The sequence below is a fragment of the Arachis hypogaea genome, chromosome 16, assembly GCF_003086295.3.
Source record: "Arachis hypogaea cultivar Tifrunner chromosome 16, arahy.Tifrunner.gnm2.J5K5, whole genome shotgun sequence".
Lineage (NCBI taxonomy): Eukaryota > Viridiplantae > Streptophyta > Magnoliopsida > Fabales > Fabaceae > Arachis > Arachis hypogaea.
In genome coordinates this window covers 142,619,638-142,637,750 of record NC_092051.1, presented here as the reverse complement: position 1 = coordinate 142,637,750, position 18,113 = coordinate 142,619,638, and the positions used below count along the sequence as shown (strand labels likewise).

At 37.0% G+C, this 18,113-nt stretch overlaps 1 protein-coding gene and 1 non-coding gene across 2 annotated transcripts; both read left to right on the top strand.

Annotated features, from left to right (window-relative positions):
• Positions 1 to 202: 202 nt before the first annotated feature.
• LOC112762066 (small nucleolar RNA snoR77) lies at positions 203 to 326 on the top strand. The gene has a single exon (XR_003182424.1). It is a non-coding gene; the product is annotated as a small nucleolar RNA snoR77 (small nucleolar RNA).
• An 11,833-nt stretch (positions 327 to 12,159) lies between these two features.
• Positions 12,160 to 16,440, top strand: LOC140180294 (uncharacterized). The gene is made up of 3 exons (XM_072220757.1): positions 12,160 to 12,403; positions 12,497 to 12,942; positions 16,369 to 16,440. The coding sequence occupies exons 1-3, from the start codon at positions 12,160 to 12,162 to the stop codon at positions 16,438 to 16,440; spliced, it is 762 nt and encodes a 253-aa protein (XP_072076858.1).
• The last annotated feature ends 1,673 nt before the right edge of the window (positions 16,441 to 18,113 follow it).

Sequence of the window (18,113 nt, the reverse complement as noted above, 5' to 3'; positions counted from 1 at the left end):
TCTTTGGCTTCTATAATCTCGTGCTTTAGAGATGAATGCAGCTCCCTATAAAAAATCCCAATCAGCCTCTTCTTCACCCACGATACCTACGAAGTTTATTCAATCGATCTAGCGTATCACTTTTGGTGTAAGGTTGATACATGCTTTAATTTGGATAATTTTAAGAAATAATTGAAAATATTTAATTATCGAGTAGTAATTCAGGCAGCCTCCTTGACACGATTAAATGACAAGAGGGGCGTTAAACTGCTCGAAAATTAAATCCTTTTGCTCTTCAGACTTGCTGAGATTTTCTTTGAAGCTGGTCTAGTAAGCTCAAGTATATTATTTAATTATTTATTAGTTATTTTTTTTTCCGTGGTTTTCCCCCTTTTTTTTTTCTTGATTGATTTTGTATTAATTTTGTTGTCCACGCAACTTAGGTTTCTCTGCTATGGTTTGAAAAATTAAATTAAGTAATGGCAGTTAATGGTTTGTATTTTTAAAATTTGTTGATAAATTATAATATGTTAAAAGAATGGTGCAGAGAATAGGGAGGGATTTTAGTCTAAAGTAAATTGGGAAAATAGTTTCTCAATTTTTTTAATAATTAAAAGAATAAAATGTGATTTTTTATAATTTTATAAGTGGAATTAAGAATAAATATAAAAGAGAATAATAAAAGATTAAAAATTACATTTTACATTTTTAATTTTTTTTTTTTACAATTTGAAGGGTCAACAGTGTGTTTGGAAACGAAGTGTGATAGAACTGAATTGAAAAGTTGGAGTTAATTCAATTCAAAAGAATTAGTTTATAATAAATTAGAACTGAAATAAATGTTATTATCTCTCCACGGTGAACCTTGAAGGCTTGAACCACTCGAGTGAAACTGACAAGGAAACACCTTGAACCACTCGAGTGAAACTGACAAGGAAACATCATAAGAATAGGACTTGGTCTAAATGGATTAAAGAAATTGTCTTCCTTGTTGCTAAACATCATAAGAATAGGATTTGGTCGAAATGGCTGAAGATGGCTTGTTTCTCCCTTTGATATTAACAGTGTTATTAAATTTTTAGGAATATTGGCCCAGCTAGATCAGGTTGTCAAAAAAATGCATTTATTTGGGTCCAAGCCTCCAAGGATTGATATAAATTCTCGTGTAGATGTTATGTTGATTTTTATTGTTGTAGCTGTTATTATTATTATAAGACTTAGTTTATTCACTATTCAAATTTGATTGCCATAACTTAATACCATTATACCAAGTTGTTTATCCGTTAATTATTAAAATAGTTATTGACCTCAAATATATCATGGGTTGAAACGTTAATTTGAGCTTGAACGTTAATTAGCAACGATTTTAAGTAGGTTTTTTAGTATTATATCTATAGAATATAAGTGTATTTATAGTAGAGAGTTGATAATTATTTTTGTTGGAGTAATTCCATCTTTCATAATAGATAACCGTTTTCCTTATCAATCTTTTAGAAAGATAGAGATAGTACAAAAAATTTGGAAAGACAATTATATATAGATAAGCACGTATTTAGTAAAGGCCATTTTTTTGGGTGGACTTTTTGTCTTTATTGGGCCTGACTTTTATTTATTGAGTCAGTATATATATATATGAGTAAACCAAGTTGGGTTGGTCTAGTGGTTAGCTCACTAGTCCGCTTAAGCAAGTGTCGGGGGTTCGAATCCCGCCTTGTGCATGCAGCAACCCATTGGCCAGCGGCAAACCCTTAAATGGAGCTCAGTACCGCGACGGATTAGTCCTTGACCTGCCGGGTTGGGGGATACCGTGGGAAACCAAAAAAATATATATATATATATATATATATGAGTAATTCACCTAATCAAATAGAATAAAATACAAGGATTAACTACCAAAAACGTCTCCGAATTATTCAGATGATTCATGTTGACAAAAATGCCTTTAAATAATTTAAAAACACAATATAATACCCAAAAGTAAATATATATTTTCAAAAATGCATTAAAGATTGAATTTTGATGTGATTTTTTACAAGCATAATTAAAAAAATGAGATATTATTATTCTTAAAATTTGGTAATTTTTTCTAGGTATATTTTTTTTGTGATTTTTTAAAGGTATTATTAGTTGTCAACAAAAAAATTACAAAAAAAAATATATACTCAACGAAAAATTACCAAATTTTAAAGATAATAATATCTTATTTTTCAATCATGCTTGTAAAAATTGTATCAAAATTCAATCTCTAATATATTTTTTGAGAAATACATATTTAATGTTAGATAATCTTGCAAAAAAACTAACATTAAATATGTATTTCACAAAAAATACATTAGAGATTGAATTTTGATGTAATTTTTTGCAAGTATGATTAGAAAAATGAAATATTATTATTCTTAAAATTTGATGATTTTTTGTTAAGTATATATTGTTTTGTAATTTTTTAAAAGTATTATTGGTTGTTAATAAAAAAATTATAAAAAAATATATACTTAACAAAAAATTACCAATTTTTATGTATAATAATATCTTATTTTTATAATCATTCTTGCAAAAAATTGCATCGAAATTCAATTTGAAGGCATTGTTATAATTACCAATTTGAAGGTATTTTTTTAAAATATATATTTACTGTTAGATATTGTTATTGTATTTTTAAATTATTTGAAGGTATTTTTGTCAATAATAAAATTTGGGCATATTTTTGTCCGCGTTTAAATAATTCGAGCGCATTTTTTGTAGTTAACCCAAAATACAATATTACATGAATGTCTTAGAATCAAAAAGCTTACATGCATGTTCATTTTAGACTTTACTCTATATAAATCAAAGCTATTAAGTTAGATTTAAGGTTTCTACATGTAAATCGAGCCTCCAACAAAATACACATTCTCTTTATGGCCACCACCTCCACGCCCACCACAACCCCTACTTTGTCTAAGGGAGTCGATCCCTTTCCTCCATTGCAGCAATTTTATCCTCGATCTACCTCCATTCACGATCACTTACTCGGGTACCAATGCAGTTGCCGTTCAACACGACGTCTGTCTAAGACATCAGGTACCTAATCCATGGGAGGTGCATGTCCTTTATTCTCTCTGTGCAGTCTCTGTCAGAATCGAAATAGCTCTGGAGTTACCAAGGAAGAGCTCCAGTGACAAAAACCTCTACCATACTCATATTACCACTTCAAGTATAACTGTGATGGATCTGGGTTTGGCACAACATCAAACCGGAGAACATAATGGACTCTAATATCCCAATGGAGGTGTTAAGATTATAAGGTGCTAGAAAACCAACGATCATCCCCTGTCATTCTTCATCATTAAGAAATACATGTCTAGAGCTACACGAGGTCGATATTGTATTCCTCCAGCTGTGGTAGCACCATATCCACCTGATGCTACTCTATAACCACAAAGTATATTAATGCAATCACTGCTCTCCATAACATCGTATGTCGAGACTCTAGTATCTTGGAATGCACTACCTGAACAACTTCGAGTGAGCTATAGGACATCCATGTGAAATGTAAAAGGAAAATAGTGTTAAAGGTCATAACTTAACAATAAAAATCTCAGGCAAAAACTCTCTACTTAAGCCACTTTAACACTTATATCCCCCGCTTGCATTAAGTTTATTCTCAATTTACAATGTGCCATTTTAGGCCCTTTTCTCGCTCAATGTTAACTGATATTCTGACCACCTGTCATCCAATACATTAGTTTAATGAATAAATGACCATATGTACCCATGAAAGATGAAAACGCTGACAATTGTACCCATAGCAGACCGAAACTAACTTTGTACCCATTAAAGATGCAGTCCGTGTGACAGAAATACCCAGCCTTGGTTTGACACTAGCTTCGTTCCTATACGAACCTACGTGGCACTCGAACCCCCCCCCCCCAAACCCCTATCTACGTGGATTTGAATATTGCTATAAGGATTAACCCATGAAGTGGAAACCCTAGGGAGTCATCTTCCCCAATTCGAACCACACCCCAATAAATGTAATCGAGTTCAACCTCATCCAGTGTCAAGTGCACCTAAGGAGAGAAGGAATTTTTTCGCGAGCCCTGGCATGTCTTTGCGAAGATTTAACTCTCCTGCAACTGATGGAAGTCGCAGCAGTTCATCGAGTTCGAAGAGGATGAAGGAAAAGATGCTCGACGACAAATGCTTGTGTGGGAGGGATGTTGTGTTGATAAAGTCTGGCACCATGACAAACCCTAATAGATGGTTCATTAAATGTCCTGGGTGGGCGGTAATGTACACGCGGTGTTGTTGTTCAGGTTAGAAATCTATTTTTGACATTGTTGTTCACACTTTGATTTTTTTTTTTCAGACAAGAGATTGCAAATACTTTGTGTGGGTGGATAAAATTGAAGAAGGATGGGAGGGCCTAGCAAGAGCTTTAGCAAAAAGAAATTCCAATCAGTCTTATTCAAGGCATGAAGATGGTCTGACTGTCACGAAAGGTGTGGAAAATCAGCAAGCATCCTCAATGATGGCTAGGAAGTTAGAAAAATTCAAGGGTGAAGTCAGGGGTGAACTTAGGGGAATGAAACTGTTGCTTTCAACCATTGCGTTGGGGGTTGCCTTCTATTTATTTTGTGAGTTGTATTTGGTGATGAAATTGTAACATGTGTATGAGTTGGGAACTTTGGTATGACATGATGCTTAAGTGATGGTAACTTTGATCTGGTTTTTATTAATTCTGATGCATTAACATAGGCACGAAATCTTTGATCTCTGGTAGCGTTTTGTTTAGTTTGTAGTTGATGCAAACATGTAAATTTAGGTAAATTTTATCTTGAGCCAATGCCAATGTAAATTCACCTGACTCTGTCTATTCCTCCTAAGGAAGCAAGTATAACTAGAACAAGAAACATAACAACAATATGCTTTCGGTGTCCATTCCAAGGTTTCTTCCAAAATCAAAAGAAGGTGCTGTTAAAAGACTGATAAAATAAGCATTCTAAATAGTGAATTCTGATTCTCAAAAAATGGTAGTTATGACATAAGCCAAAGAAGGCAAGTTTGGTTGCTCAAAAAACACACCCTCAAATAAAGTTTAACTAACTGATCCTAAACCAGACCATGAGGATTACACAATACAAGAGTCTTGAGTTGCTCTTTAATATAACAAAACAACCAAATGCCAGCATGAGTTTCATGATCAAAGTCGAGTACATTAAAAAAACGAAAACATAACATTAATCAAGATTCAAATTCCTGTCTTGATTGGGTCTCCAAACCCATGACTTTCTATCAAACTGGAGTTGAGTTACTGCTCCCACTTGAGACACCGATTTTTGATCCGTTGAAAGCATCTTTCTTTTGACGTCCCCTGCTTTGAAGTCTACCCCTAGCAGCTATTCCTCGGCTTGTAGCACCCGTAGTCACTCCCGGTGTTGACATGAATTGCACAAACTGTGTGGATGTCCCTGCACTAGCACCTTGCAGTGGATGTGGTGTAGTTTCAGAGTTGTGTGTAGATGGGGTGGTAGATGGTTTATTGGCAGATGGGGCAGGTGTTTGCTATATTTTTTCAGTGGGAGGTGGTCGCTTAACACTTCTCCTTTTAACCTGTTTCCTGGTTATTGCATTGTTGGTTGGAGGTTGTTGTTGTGTGGTTGTTGGTGGCGGCATTCCCTGTGGTGTGCCAAAATCCAGAAAACAAACCGATCTTAGCTCAATAAGTGATTGTTGCAGCAAACTAACGAATTCTAACTAATGTAATGCACTTACTTGAGCATGGTGTGGTGTTGCAGAATCGTTTCTGTCCTCAGTGGCTGCTGCTTCAGCATCTGCAGCCTCTAATGTGTCCTCCCAGAACATTTCTTCCAGCATGTCTTCATTAGAAACCCCTTCAGGCACTTGTGAAGCAGCACTCCCTTCACCCATTGCCTCTTTTCTCTTTTTACAACTCCTTTTATCATGACCAGCCTAAAGCAAAGAATACTTAATGTAAGTTGCGCATATATCATAATTAGATAATTATTACATTCGGAACTGATATCAATAAACAACAGTTATGGACACGCATACCTGGAGGCAGTATTTGCACACAATAGTCCCAATCCTCCTCTTTGTGTGGTGAGGGTCATTCTTATCAGCAGGGGCATCGTTTCTCTTATCTCTCTTGGTTGAAGGTCTCCCTATTGGTTTTCTGTACCGTGGTGGCAGAATGGGTAGGGTGTCTAGGTGCTCCGAGAACTCCTGGCTTGGAACTGGACGCATAGAACACTGATAGGCCACATTATATGCACCCATGGTCAGCCAGTTATGGGCATACTCTTCGGGTTGCCTGTTCTGGTAAGCTAACGCAGCACATGCATGTCTACACGGTAGTTCAGTTAGTTGCCATAGCCTACAACTGCACGTAGCCTTGCCCAAATCCACACTCACCTTCACGGGGAGACATTGGACTTCATAAACATTGCCCGCATCATCTCCGGTTGGTAGAAGCCTCCATTTGTTGCTCTCTCTCTTCTCCCTTTCTAACCTGCTCTGCTGGGTTGGGGTTAATCTTCCACTATACCCAACCAAGGCCTTCTTATTCCTAGCCATAATCCTCATTACATAACACCTCACCTCCTCTAACATTGTAATTATTGGTTTGCCTCTCATCTTCTTCACCTTGGCATTAAACACCTCGCAGTTGTTGTTTGTGTAGTTGTCTGCTTTCGGATATTCACTAAAATGTGCTCTGCTCCATTATTTTGGACTGATCTTATCCAAGTATTCCCATGCCCCAACATTGATCTTCTTTAGCCTATCCATGGCAGCATTGAAGTCCTGTGTTGTGGTTGACTTAGCACATGACCACAAACACATTTTCAACTCTAAGTCACTCCAAATTTTGCCATATATGCATGGTACAAAACCTGTGGTTTGCATTCGGGTACATCTCCTGCACAGCAGGTATTAACCCCTGCAGGCATACATCAAAATCAATGTCATAACAACACTAATTTAGAAACAGGGTGAACGTAGCTGGGTATAAAATAATTAACACTTTCAGCAACCAGGAACATTTTCTAGAATCTCCTATCAGCAATCAACATATCATCAGTCAAGAACATTTTCTAAAGTCTCCTATCAGCAATTAACATAGCAGAATTCATGAACCATTTCTAAAGTATCCTATCAGCAATCAACATGTCAGCACGAGGGAACATTTTCTAAAATCTCCTATCAGCAATCAAAATATCAACAATCAATAACATTTTCTAAAGTCTCCTATCAGCAGTTAACATAGCAGAATTCATGAACATTTTCTAAAGTATCATTTCAGCAATTAACATACCAGAATTCATGAACATTTTCTAAAGTCTCCTATCAGCAATTAACATATGTTCACAATTAAACTTACATTTGGCCACATCAATATACATCAATTGTATACATCAACTATACTAAACAAGCATAATGATATAGAAGAAGACTCTCTTCAAAATACACCAGATTTTATTGCACTACATTAATAAAAAAAGGTACCTTCTGCATATCTGACATAAAGTTAAACATGTTCGCCTGAAAATCTCCCACGTCCTCCTGAAGTATCTCTAGAAACCACTTCCAACTTTTTTTTGTTTTCTGACTCCACTATTGCATAGGCAATAGGATAGATATGATTATTTGCATCCTGTCCTATTGCTGTCAATAACTGCCCCCCATAGTACCCTCTAAGAAAGGTCTCATCTAACCCTATTAAAGGTCTACAACCACCCACAAATCCCTTCTTGCACGCATCAAAGCATACATAGATCCTCAGAAACAGAGGATTCGAATCAGGCATAGGGTTCGTGTGTATCCTTACCGTCGAGCCAGGGTTAGTCTTTAGTATTTCATTACCATAATCACGAAGTCTTGCATACTGTGCAATCTCAGAACCCTCAATCCTCTCCTTCGCCTTCTTCATAGATCTGTAAATTTTCTTCTCATTGATGAGTACATCATACTCAGCTCTGAAGTATTGGTCAGCCTCCCTCACTGTCAAGTTTGGTTGAACTCTAATCCTCTCCTCTAGCTCATCTATTACCCATTTTCCATCTGCTGACTTACAGTGATTATCTCTGCTGCAAGTGTGTTCATTTACAAATGTCTTTACCTAATAACTTGCGAGAAATGTTCTCTTAGCACAGTAGATTTGCCAAGGACAATCCTCATCGTAGCATATAGCCTTTGACCTTGTTGAATCACAACGAGCAAAGAATATGCTCCTGCCAATGTGGATATTAAACTTTCGGATAGCCTTCCTGAACTGGTTGAGAGTCTCAAACTCCATCCCCAATTCCAACCACACTTGGCTAACCGGGGCATCAGCATTGCTCTGAGGAAAAACTGGAGTCTTAGTATCATCGTCACTTGCTATGCTATGCAAGTCCTCTGACGAATAGCAATGATGTCCAGGGTTTTAATCAGAAAAATATCATCCTCAACTGGCACATAAAAGGTTGGCGGCTTGTCCGGATCAGGGTTCGGGATGAAGGATTGCCCTGTAGGGGGAGGCCTCCTTGTTGATCTCCTCTTGTTCACCTTTGGCCATCCATCAACCTCATCTGAAGGATTGCTTTGATTATTTTGGGGGTCCTATTGGAATCAGAGGATCGTCCTAAATCATGGATCGATTGTGAAAGTGGATTCCTACATGGCTGTGGGGTGTATTGAGTAAGTTGTTTAGGTGCAACAGGTTTAGAAACATTGGCTTGAGACTGCGGGGCTGGATCTGAACCATCATTGTGTAGTGGAAACTGATCTTCTTCAAATGGTGGCTGGGAAGGTTGGGACTGACTTGATGGTGGCTGATCTGGTAGGACAGGTGTTGGAGGAGGCTGAGAAACCTGTCCTGCTTCATGGGATGATGCTAGTGGTGGATCTGCTGTCTCCTGGGGCATACTGAGACTATCCTCTTTTTGGGCCTCAACTTCAGCCTGTTTATTTTCTTCATGGACCTCCTCCCTATCCTGGGCCTCACCCCTTATTTGGTCCTCCTTCCTAACTTGCACATTACCTACAATTTTAGCATCGTCATGATCTTCCACTACTAGCAATCTTCTCTTTGGACTCTTATTTGGTGTTGGAACCCTTTTGGCACATGTCTTTATTCTCCTCTTTGACGGAGTCAGATTGTTCTCCTCAACTAACACAGGCTGGTCCACCGGATGCTCTGTATAAATATTTATTTTGTTACCATTCTTCACGGCTGCCTCATACATTCTAACTACGTCCATATCAACCCTTAGGTCCCTCAACCCATCATCAAGCTCCTTCCCAGGTTCTTGCCAGTAAAAATTAGATTCGGACGTATATTCAATGTCCTTCAACAAATCAGATATGAAAAAAACGTTCAGTGTATCAACGTTCACCCTATTGATTTCTGTGACTTCACCACCAGTAAAACTAATTAACCCACCAGGCCCTCTCTCAAACCGTCCTCTATGATTGATACACAATATTATATGGATGGTGGCCATTCCTGGAAGTGAAAATAACTAACACAAGCTAAGAAAAGATTGTATCTAACCACAGGTAACACAAACCCTAAACCAACTTTTCTAGCAATTCTCAGCAATTACAGGATTTGATTAGGTACAAGAATATGTCTAACTAATGGGAATGACATGAAATTAATCAACAATGGCTATGAGATACCTCTGTTCGCTGTGCAGCAAAGGTAGTAACCTCTGCGCCGTCCACGAAGAGACCCCTGGGTTACGTATTAGCTTCGTACTGTCTTCTCCGACTTGGGGATGACGATGACGAAACCCCAGGATTCACCTTGTTCGCTTGGGAGTGTTTCACAAGACTTCTCCAACTGGGAAAGCAAGCGATCGCGACCTACAATCTCTGCTAGGGCACACTTTCCTCTCCCGCGCAATGTTCCTCAAAAACCAAACAGTTAGCAAAAAAAAAAGGTTTAATCCACATAGATAGGGGTTTGGGGGGGGGGGTCGAGTGCCACGTAGGTTCGTATAGGAACGAAGCTAGTGTCAAACCAAGGTTAGGTATTTCTGTCACACAGACCGCATCTTCAAAGTTAGTTTCGATCTGCTATGGATACAATTGTCAGCGTTTTCATCTTTCATGGGTACATATAGTCATTTATTCTTAGTTTAATAATAGTAAAGTAACTGAATGATCATTAATCGACATAAGAAACATAAGTATCTCAAAACCAACAACTAATGAAATGTATCAAACCTATTAAGTTTGAAACTTGAAAAACGCCAAAAAAATCTATGACTAAAGTAGCTATAATAAATCAGCCAACTTAATAATGTTCTTATTAATAACACGACACATACATCAATATAACTATGAAAGCGCGACAGACTTCTAGTTGTATCTGCCCAAATTTTTTAGTTTAGCTACTAAGGCAACTAACAGATATAAAGACATGTCTCAAATTTATTCTCAAACAGCTGAATCGAGTTAGCAATGGTTAAAAATAACAATTAAAAATAAAATAATTAAAAAAATTATTGAAATCTAAAAACAACGGTTAAAAATAAAAAATTATTTATTATAAAAAATTCATATAATTATTAAATTATAATCAAATTAACGGTTCAAATTAACGGTTGAATGAGACTTTGAGGGTGAAACACGGTGAGGCAGCCGGTAATGTCGGCGGAAGAGATAAGGGGGAGAGCGGGGGAGGGATTGCATCAGGGGAAAAGGAGGATCATATTTCGGGAGGGGTTTCTAAGCCTTTGAAGGTTTCTTTCAGGGACAAAGTTGTGGGTTCCAAGATTGCTAAAGCTTTTTCACTTGTTGAAACTCTATCGGGAGATAACATTGCGGTAGTTTCTGGGAAGCAAGGAGATCTCTTGCCACCGAGTGTCACGTTTACCCAAGAAGCTAAGAATTGCTTGGCAGAACCTTATAAGGATGCTATAGTGATTAAGGTGCTAGGTAAACATTATAGCTACACTGCATTGTCTCATAAACTCCGAACGGTATGGAGGATTAAGGGAGGTTTTGATTTATTGGACGTGGGATTTGACTACTTTCTTGTGAAGTTTGATGTAGCTGAGGAGCGAGAAAAGGTTCTCTTAGGAGGTCCGTGGATGATCGAGGGAAATTATGTGGCTGTGAAGCCTTGGGATCAAGAGTTTAGATCAAGTGAAAACTGTTTTGGAGCAACTTTAGTGTGGATTAGAATTTCCGGATTACCAATTTGGTGCTACCAAGAAGATGCAATGCTCCGTGTTGCGGCTACAGTTGGCATTCCCGTTAAGGTTGATTTGGCAACAAAATTAGCTGAAAGAGGACGATATGCTCGAGCCTGTGTTCAGATAGATTTAGGATTGCCATTGACTAAGAAGATTCTTGTTGAAGGTGTTGAATATGAGGTTGAATATGAAAGTCTTCACCTTATTTGTGGCTCCTGTCTCAAGTTTGGTCATGATATGAAGGTGTGCAAGACTGACAGCAATGCAGGAGGAGGAACTAATGCCAAGGTGATCAGCGATGTAGCAAAGCAGCCAGAAAGCTCAAATTCAAAAAATCCAGTACATGTGGAAAAGGCAAGTTTTCATTTTGGCAAGAATCTTGGAGATGAGACTGTAAATGTTACTGTCCCGGATTTGGTGGAGAGTGATTTGCATGCTGTTCATGTAGACCATGCACAACATGAGGATTTGGAAGGTTGGACTCAAGTGATTAGGAAAGGAAAGTATAAAATGGGTCAAAAGCCTTCTCTTAGCACCCATCAGGTCCAACCAAAAGTAAAGAAGACTCCTAACAAGGCTACCAATACTTGGACAAGGCCTAATCACCAACGTACAACACATGCAACTGGATCCAAAGTAAATTTAAGCAGGGGCATCAATATTGGAAAACCGGTTAGTGTGGCTTCTTCGGGGACCCGGCACAATGTTCATCATCAGCAGCAAGGTGAGACAACAAATGGCACTGTGCGAAAGCGTCCTCGCCCAAACTCTTTGCAGAATTCACCAGTAGATAAGGATGGAGCATCGACGGCGGGTATGGTGCAAGTTTTGACGGAGAAAATTGGGCTGCAACTTGAGAGTCCATTAAAGGCAGGATCGACGAAGACAGGGACATCATGTTGAGTCTCGAGTTTGTTATTGGAGCTCTCTTTTTGCTGTTTTTATGGATAGTTTCAATATCATAGCCTGGAATGTGAGGGGTGCGTCTAACAAGATGGCCCGTGTGCATTGCAAAAATTTGGTGAGAATATATAAACCATCTTTCTTCTTTCTCTTTGAGACTCATACCATGTTTAATAATTTGAAGAATTTTTGGGATAAGTTAGGTTTTCATTGTGTTGGTATTGAGGAAGCAGTAGGACACAGGGGTGGAATTTGGTTTCTATCTTCTATTGCTAATGCTTCTTGTGTGGTTATTGATCAAATTGACCAATGTATCACAGTAAAAGTGAGTGTGGGTAACTTAGTTTGGCTTTGTAGTGCAGTATATGGGAGTCCTCAATTCGAAAAAAGATGTATGCTTTGGGATCATTTGCGTTCTATTAATTCAGGCCATAATAGACCATGGATGGCCGTTGGTGATTTTAATGAGATTGTGGCACCAGATGAGAGTACAGGTGCTTATTTTTCTTCTCACAGAGCTAGTCTATTAGCTACTACTCTAGATGACTGTGAGCTCTTTGATCTTAAAGTGACTGGTAGGAGATATACTTGGTATAGAGCAGTTCAGGCTGGCAGGGACTTGGCTAAAAGGTTGGATAGAGCTATAGTTAATGAGGCGTGGATGATAATGTTTCCTGAGGGTTATTCTGAAATTCTTAGTAGGCTTCATTCTGATCATTGTCCTATTTTAGTTCGTTGTCATGGTAGCCCCAGAGTGAAAGGTTCACGTCCTTTTAGGTTCCAAGCTGCGTGGGCAACACATCCTTCTTATAAACATGTTATTAGTAAGGCTTGGAATCAAGAGTTTGGAGGTGTTACCGAAAGGCTTAAGATGGTTCAACATGCTTCTTTGGACTTCAACTCAAAGATTTTTGGAAATATTTTTGTGCGAAAAAATAAGCTGGAATATCAGATTGATCAGATTCAACGGCGTTTGGAGGTTACCGATGTGTTATCTCTGAGAATTAAAGAAGCTGAACTGAGGGAAGATTACAATAGGCTTTTGTTGCAAGAGGAACTTTTTTGGTACCAGAAATCTAGAGAGCAGTGGGTCAAGTATGGGGATAGAAACACTAAATTCTTTCATCTTCAGACTTTGGTACGTAGAAACCATAATAGAGTACATGGATTATATGTTAGAGATGGGTCTTGGTCTACTGATCCAGATATTCTCCAGGAAGAAGCTCTCTCTTTTTACAAGAATCTCTTTGGTACAACGGAAGAGGTTGAGGTTGATTGTTTAGGGGATGTTCCGATGCCCACTCTAAGTACTGAGGCTTGTGCTAGGTTAATTGACCCTGTCTCTTTTGCGGAAGTCAAGTCAGCAGTATTCAGTATGAGCCCTTTTAAGGCTCCTGGTCCAGATGGCTTTCAAGCTTATTTTTTTAAAGAATATTGGGAGATAGTAGGCACTGAGATTTGGAATATTGTCCGGAGCGCTTTTTTGGGAGAGTTCTTAAATCCTAGCATCATGGAAACTCTGATTGTGCTTATTCCTAAAATTGATAACCCTACCTTTATGAAGGATTTCAGGCCTATTAGCTTGTGTAATGTTGTTTATAAAATTATCACAAAAGTATTGACTAACCGACTTCGGCCTTTTCTTCCAGATATTGTTAGTCCTTTACAAGGAGGGTTTATTCCGGGTCGTGGTGCTCCTGATAATATTATTGTAGCCCAAGAAATTCTGAATTTCATGAAGCACACAAAATCCAAGAAAGGTACTCTTGCTTTTAAAATTGATCTTGAAAAAGCTTATGATAGTGTGGATTGGAGGTTTTTGGAGAGTACTCTCATTGCTTTTGGTTTTCCTATCATCACTGTTAATTTGATTATGACTTGTGTCCGTGCATCATCTCTTTCTATTATGTGGAATGGGAATAGATTGGATAGTTTTGCTCCTAGAAGGGGGCTTAGACAGGGCGATCCAATGTCTCCTTACTTATTTGTGCTTTGTATGGAAAGACTTGCTTGCTATATATCTCATAAGGTGGTCTAGGGTGTGTGGAAACCAGTTTCTGTCACTAGGGGTGGCCCAAAATTTTCTCATTTGATGTTTGCAGATGATCTCTTACTCTTCTGTCAGGCTACAAAGAGTCAGGTCCAAATGGTCATGCATTCTCTTAACATTTTTTGCAAGGCATCTGGCATGAAAGTGAATCTTGAAAAGTCTAAAGCTTTTTGTTCTAAAAATGTGACTGCTCGTAGAAGAGATATTTTTACTAGTGTTTCTTCAATACGTTTTGCTTTGGACTTAGGAAGATATCTTGGAGTTAACCTTAATCATTCCCGTACCAGTAGGGCTTCTTTTCATTCGGTGATTGAAAATGTGAGGGGAAGATTAGCTAATTGGAAAGGAAGGCTTCTAAATAAAGCAGGGAGACTTTGCCTGATCAATTCTGTTGCAGCATCCATTCCTGTCTATCATATGCAGGTATCTTTTTTTCCAAATTGGGTTTGCGATAAATTATCTTCTATGATGAGACAGTTCCTTTGGAAGGGTCAAGTTGATGGTAAAGGTCTTTCTCTTGTTAATTGGAGGACCGTGATCACTCCAAAAAAATTTGGTGGCCTGGGTGTTAGAGATCCTGCGTGTGTTAATATATCTTTACTTGGTAAATTGGTGTGGCAACTTTTTCATTGTCAGGACAAGCCTTGGGTTGCTCTATTGAGGGCAAAGTATATGAGGAATGAGGGAGTTTTAGATGGCCCTGTCCCTTGCAATGCTTCTCATGTTTGGAAGAGTATCTCAAAGGCTTTTGGTGCTCTTAAGGATGCTTTCTCTTGGTGCGTTGGGTCACTTGATCAATCTTTTTGGTTTGACAATTGGAGTATTGAGGGTCCAATTGCTCAAGATGTCCCTTTTGTACATATATCTGACTCTGATTTAACTATTAGAGACGTTTGGAAAGATGGTCAATGGAATCTCCATGATATTTTCTCTATCATTCCAGAAGATGTCAAACAGCATTTGAATGCTTATAATCCGGATTTGAATGCTGGAGAGAGTTCGGGTTGGTTGTGGGGTGTGGCATCTTCTAGACTTTACTCAGCTAGGAGTGGGTACAGTTGGCTAGCCAAAAGAAAGTTTGACTGGAATGAGCATGATAATTGGTTGTGGGTATGGCGACTGCATATTCCTGAGAAGTACAAGTTCTTGATTTGGCTCAGTCTTCATAATGCTATTCCTACGGCAGAGTTTCGTTTGGGTCGTGGTTTAGCTTTATCTAGCACCTGTCATCGATGTCAGAATGGTTCTGAATCAATTCTTCATTGTCTTCGGGAGTGCCCTAGTGCCAAGGAGGTCTGGAACCTTTTAGGCCTGTATTCAGATAACTCGAATTTACATGATTGGCTCTATAGAGGTGCAAGGAGTGAAAATATTTTTCTTTTCTTTTCGACCATCTGGTGGATTTGGAGAAGCAGGAATCATGACTTATTTAATATAGATGATTCATGGAGTGCTAGTAAAGTGGTGAGTTTGATTCGTAGTTCAGTATGGGAGTTTCATACTATTTTTGCTATGCATCAATCTCTGTCTCCTCCTTCACTTTGTTTGCATTGGGTTCCACCTCCAGTTTATTCTGTTAAATTGAATTGTGATGCTAGTTGGTTTCCTCCTTCTGGCTATGCTGGTTTTGGTTGTATCATTCGCAATCCTGATGGATGTTGGTTGAAAGGTTGCACTGGGAAAGTCGAAGTGTGCAGTGTCTCTTTTTGCTGAATTGTATGCAATTTGGAGAGGCTTACTTCTTGCTTGGGAGAGTGGATTTCGTGAGGTTATTTGTGAAACAGACTGTTTAGAAGCTCTTTTCTTGGTAAACCAAAGAATGCTTGGTAAGGATATTCCGGAATGGGATTTGGCAAAGCATATACAGGAGGTTATGAATTGGAATTGGAGAGTCTCTATTCTTTTAATTTAGAGGACTGCAAATAGTGTTGCAGATTGTATGGCTAAAGCAGCTGCTTCTGTCGCGGACATTCACTCGAATTGGAGCCAACCATGGAGTGAGTTTCAACATCTAATAGATTTAGATATGACCCTAGCCAATTAATTTGGTTTTGTCTCTTTTTTTCTTTCTTTTCTATTTAATCACAAAAAAAAAATTAACGGTTCAATTAATTATTCAACGATTAAACAAATAACCTATTAATACTTGATTGGATTAATTTCTGATTTGGTTGGAATGATTATGCTAATTATAAACTAAACTTAAATTCTAAACGCATATATTAAGTAAATCCTTTTTAATATTAATAGATTACTGTAACATCCATCCAGCATATACCAAGCGATTCATCACTTTCAATGTACAAGGCCATACCTCTTTGACTTCACTATTAAATTTTCTACCAGATTTGAGTGGAATCTTTCTTTTTTAAATGGAAATAATAAGAGGATGATGTTACATTATTAAATTATTTTAGTAATTAAATTTAATTAAATCGGTCTAATAATTTATTAATATAATAAAAACTAACTTAAAAAAATAAGAACATACATAAAAGAAAAAAGTTAGTTTAATTTAGTTTAAAATAATTTACTTATCTAATATTTCTCATAATCATATTATATATGCCTGATTTGCCAGCAGTACAGTATCTCGAATTTTTCTTTTTTTTTTTTCTGAAAAAAAAAAAAAAGGAAAACGGCAATGTTTTAATAAAAAGGTCAATTACCCTCGTATTCTACCCCTATGTAAATCTTGAATTCTTGATAGTCAATAATCGCTTCATCTATTACCTACTTCTAGAATATATAATAGAAATTAAAAAAAAAAATTACAATTCTTAAAATTTGAATCCAATTTTATTTTATGAAAAGCAAAGTACTATGTCTACTGTACCTGCAGGTGGAGTTTTCTTGGAACTAATTAGAAGATTCCATATTTGAAGTAATAACTTACTCTTTAAGTTTGCATGCGTGACAAACCACGGATAACGAGGGGTTGATTTCTAAAGCTTTAATTTTAAGATATTAATTTTATAAATTTAATTTTAATGCGATGTCAATATAGAATATATAGATTAATTTATACGTGTATTTAATTAATTATATAATACTACATCAATAAAAATAACTATCTTTTATATTAACGATATAAATGATCATTTATATAATTGTACACTGTCAATGCATCAAAATTAATCTCTAATTTTACTTGTTGTTTTTAAAATGGTGAAAACTCAAGTTCACGAAGTTGATAGTTGAGAGCCATTAGATTATTTGACTAATTTGACTAAATTTTCATCTAACGGCTCTCAATTATCAACTTCACGTAAAGTCGACTGCACCTGAGTTTTTACCTTCTAAAATAATAGTAATAATAATAACAAGGACAAGAACTAAAAAATTTTCACCTTTAGGTGCAGTGTTAACTACCAAACACGACCTAACCGATGAAATGGGATAAAAAATGAGGGATGCATGGCATGCATGTGATGTGCATAATAGAAGCCTGATAATATGCCACCAGAAAACTTTGTACGAACATGATTTCAATGCAAGTGGCAGCAATTTTATATTGCTATGTGACCAGTGAAACATGTGTATGATTAATACTTGCATTGCAACTTGTAATCTCAGCGATTTTACTAGCAAAATATAATGGCTTATTATGACACTTCAATAATCCACAAAACCTGGCATTTTGATCTTTTATTATAAGACAATTCCATAGATTATCCGTATGGTACTACCTAGTTGTCATATTTTAGATCTCATGTGTGTTTCAGTGCTCTGAGATCTCAAAAAGATTTAACTCATGAATCATTGATTATAATATTAAGTTATTAATTTGATTATTATCTTTTACAATCATGTTAAATATACACTAAAAAAATTAGTTATTAATATAAAATACACATTAAAATACAAAATATATATTAAAAATAAATTAAATTACACATATATCTATACTAAAATACATGTATAAATAGGATTTTTTTTTTTTTTTTATCTTTTATCATATGTTATACATCTAGCTAGATGACCCTAAGGTCATA

Coding starts and splice junctions, on each gene's coding strand:
- LOC140180294 (XM_072220757.1), top strand. CDS start 12,160: ATGGCCCGTGTGCATTGCAAAAATTTGGTGAGAATATATAAACCATCT. Junction 12,404..12,496: donor CACAGTAAAAGTGAGTGTGG/GTAACTTAGTTT, acceptor CTATTAATTCAG/GCCATAATAGACCATGGATG. Junction 12,943..16,368: donor TTACCGAAAGGCTTAAGATG/GTTCAACATGCT, acceptor TAATATTAATAG/ATTACTGTAACATCCATCCA.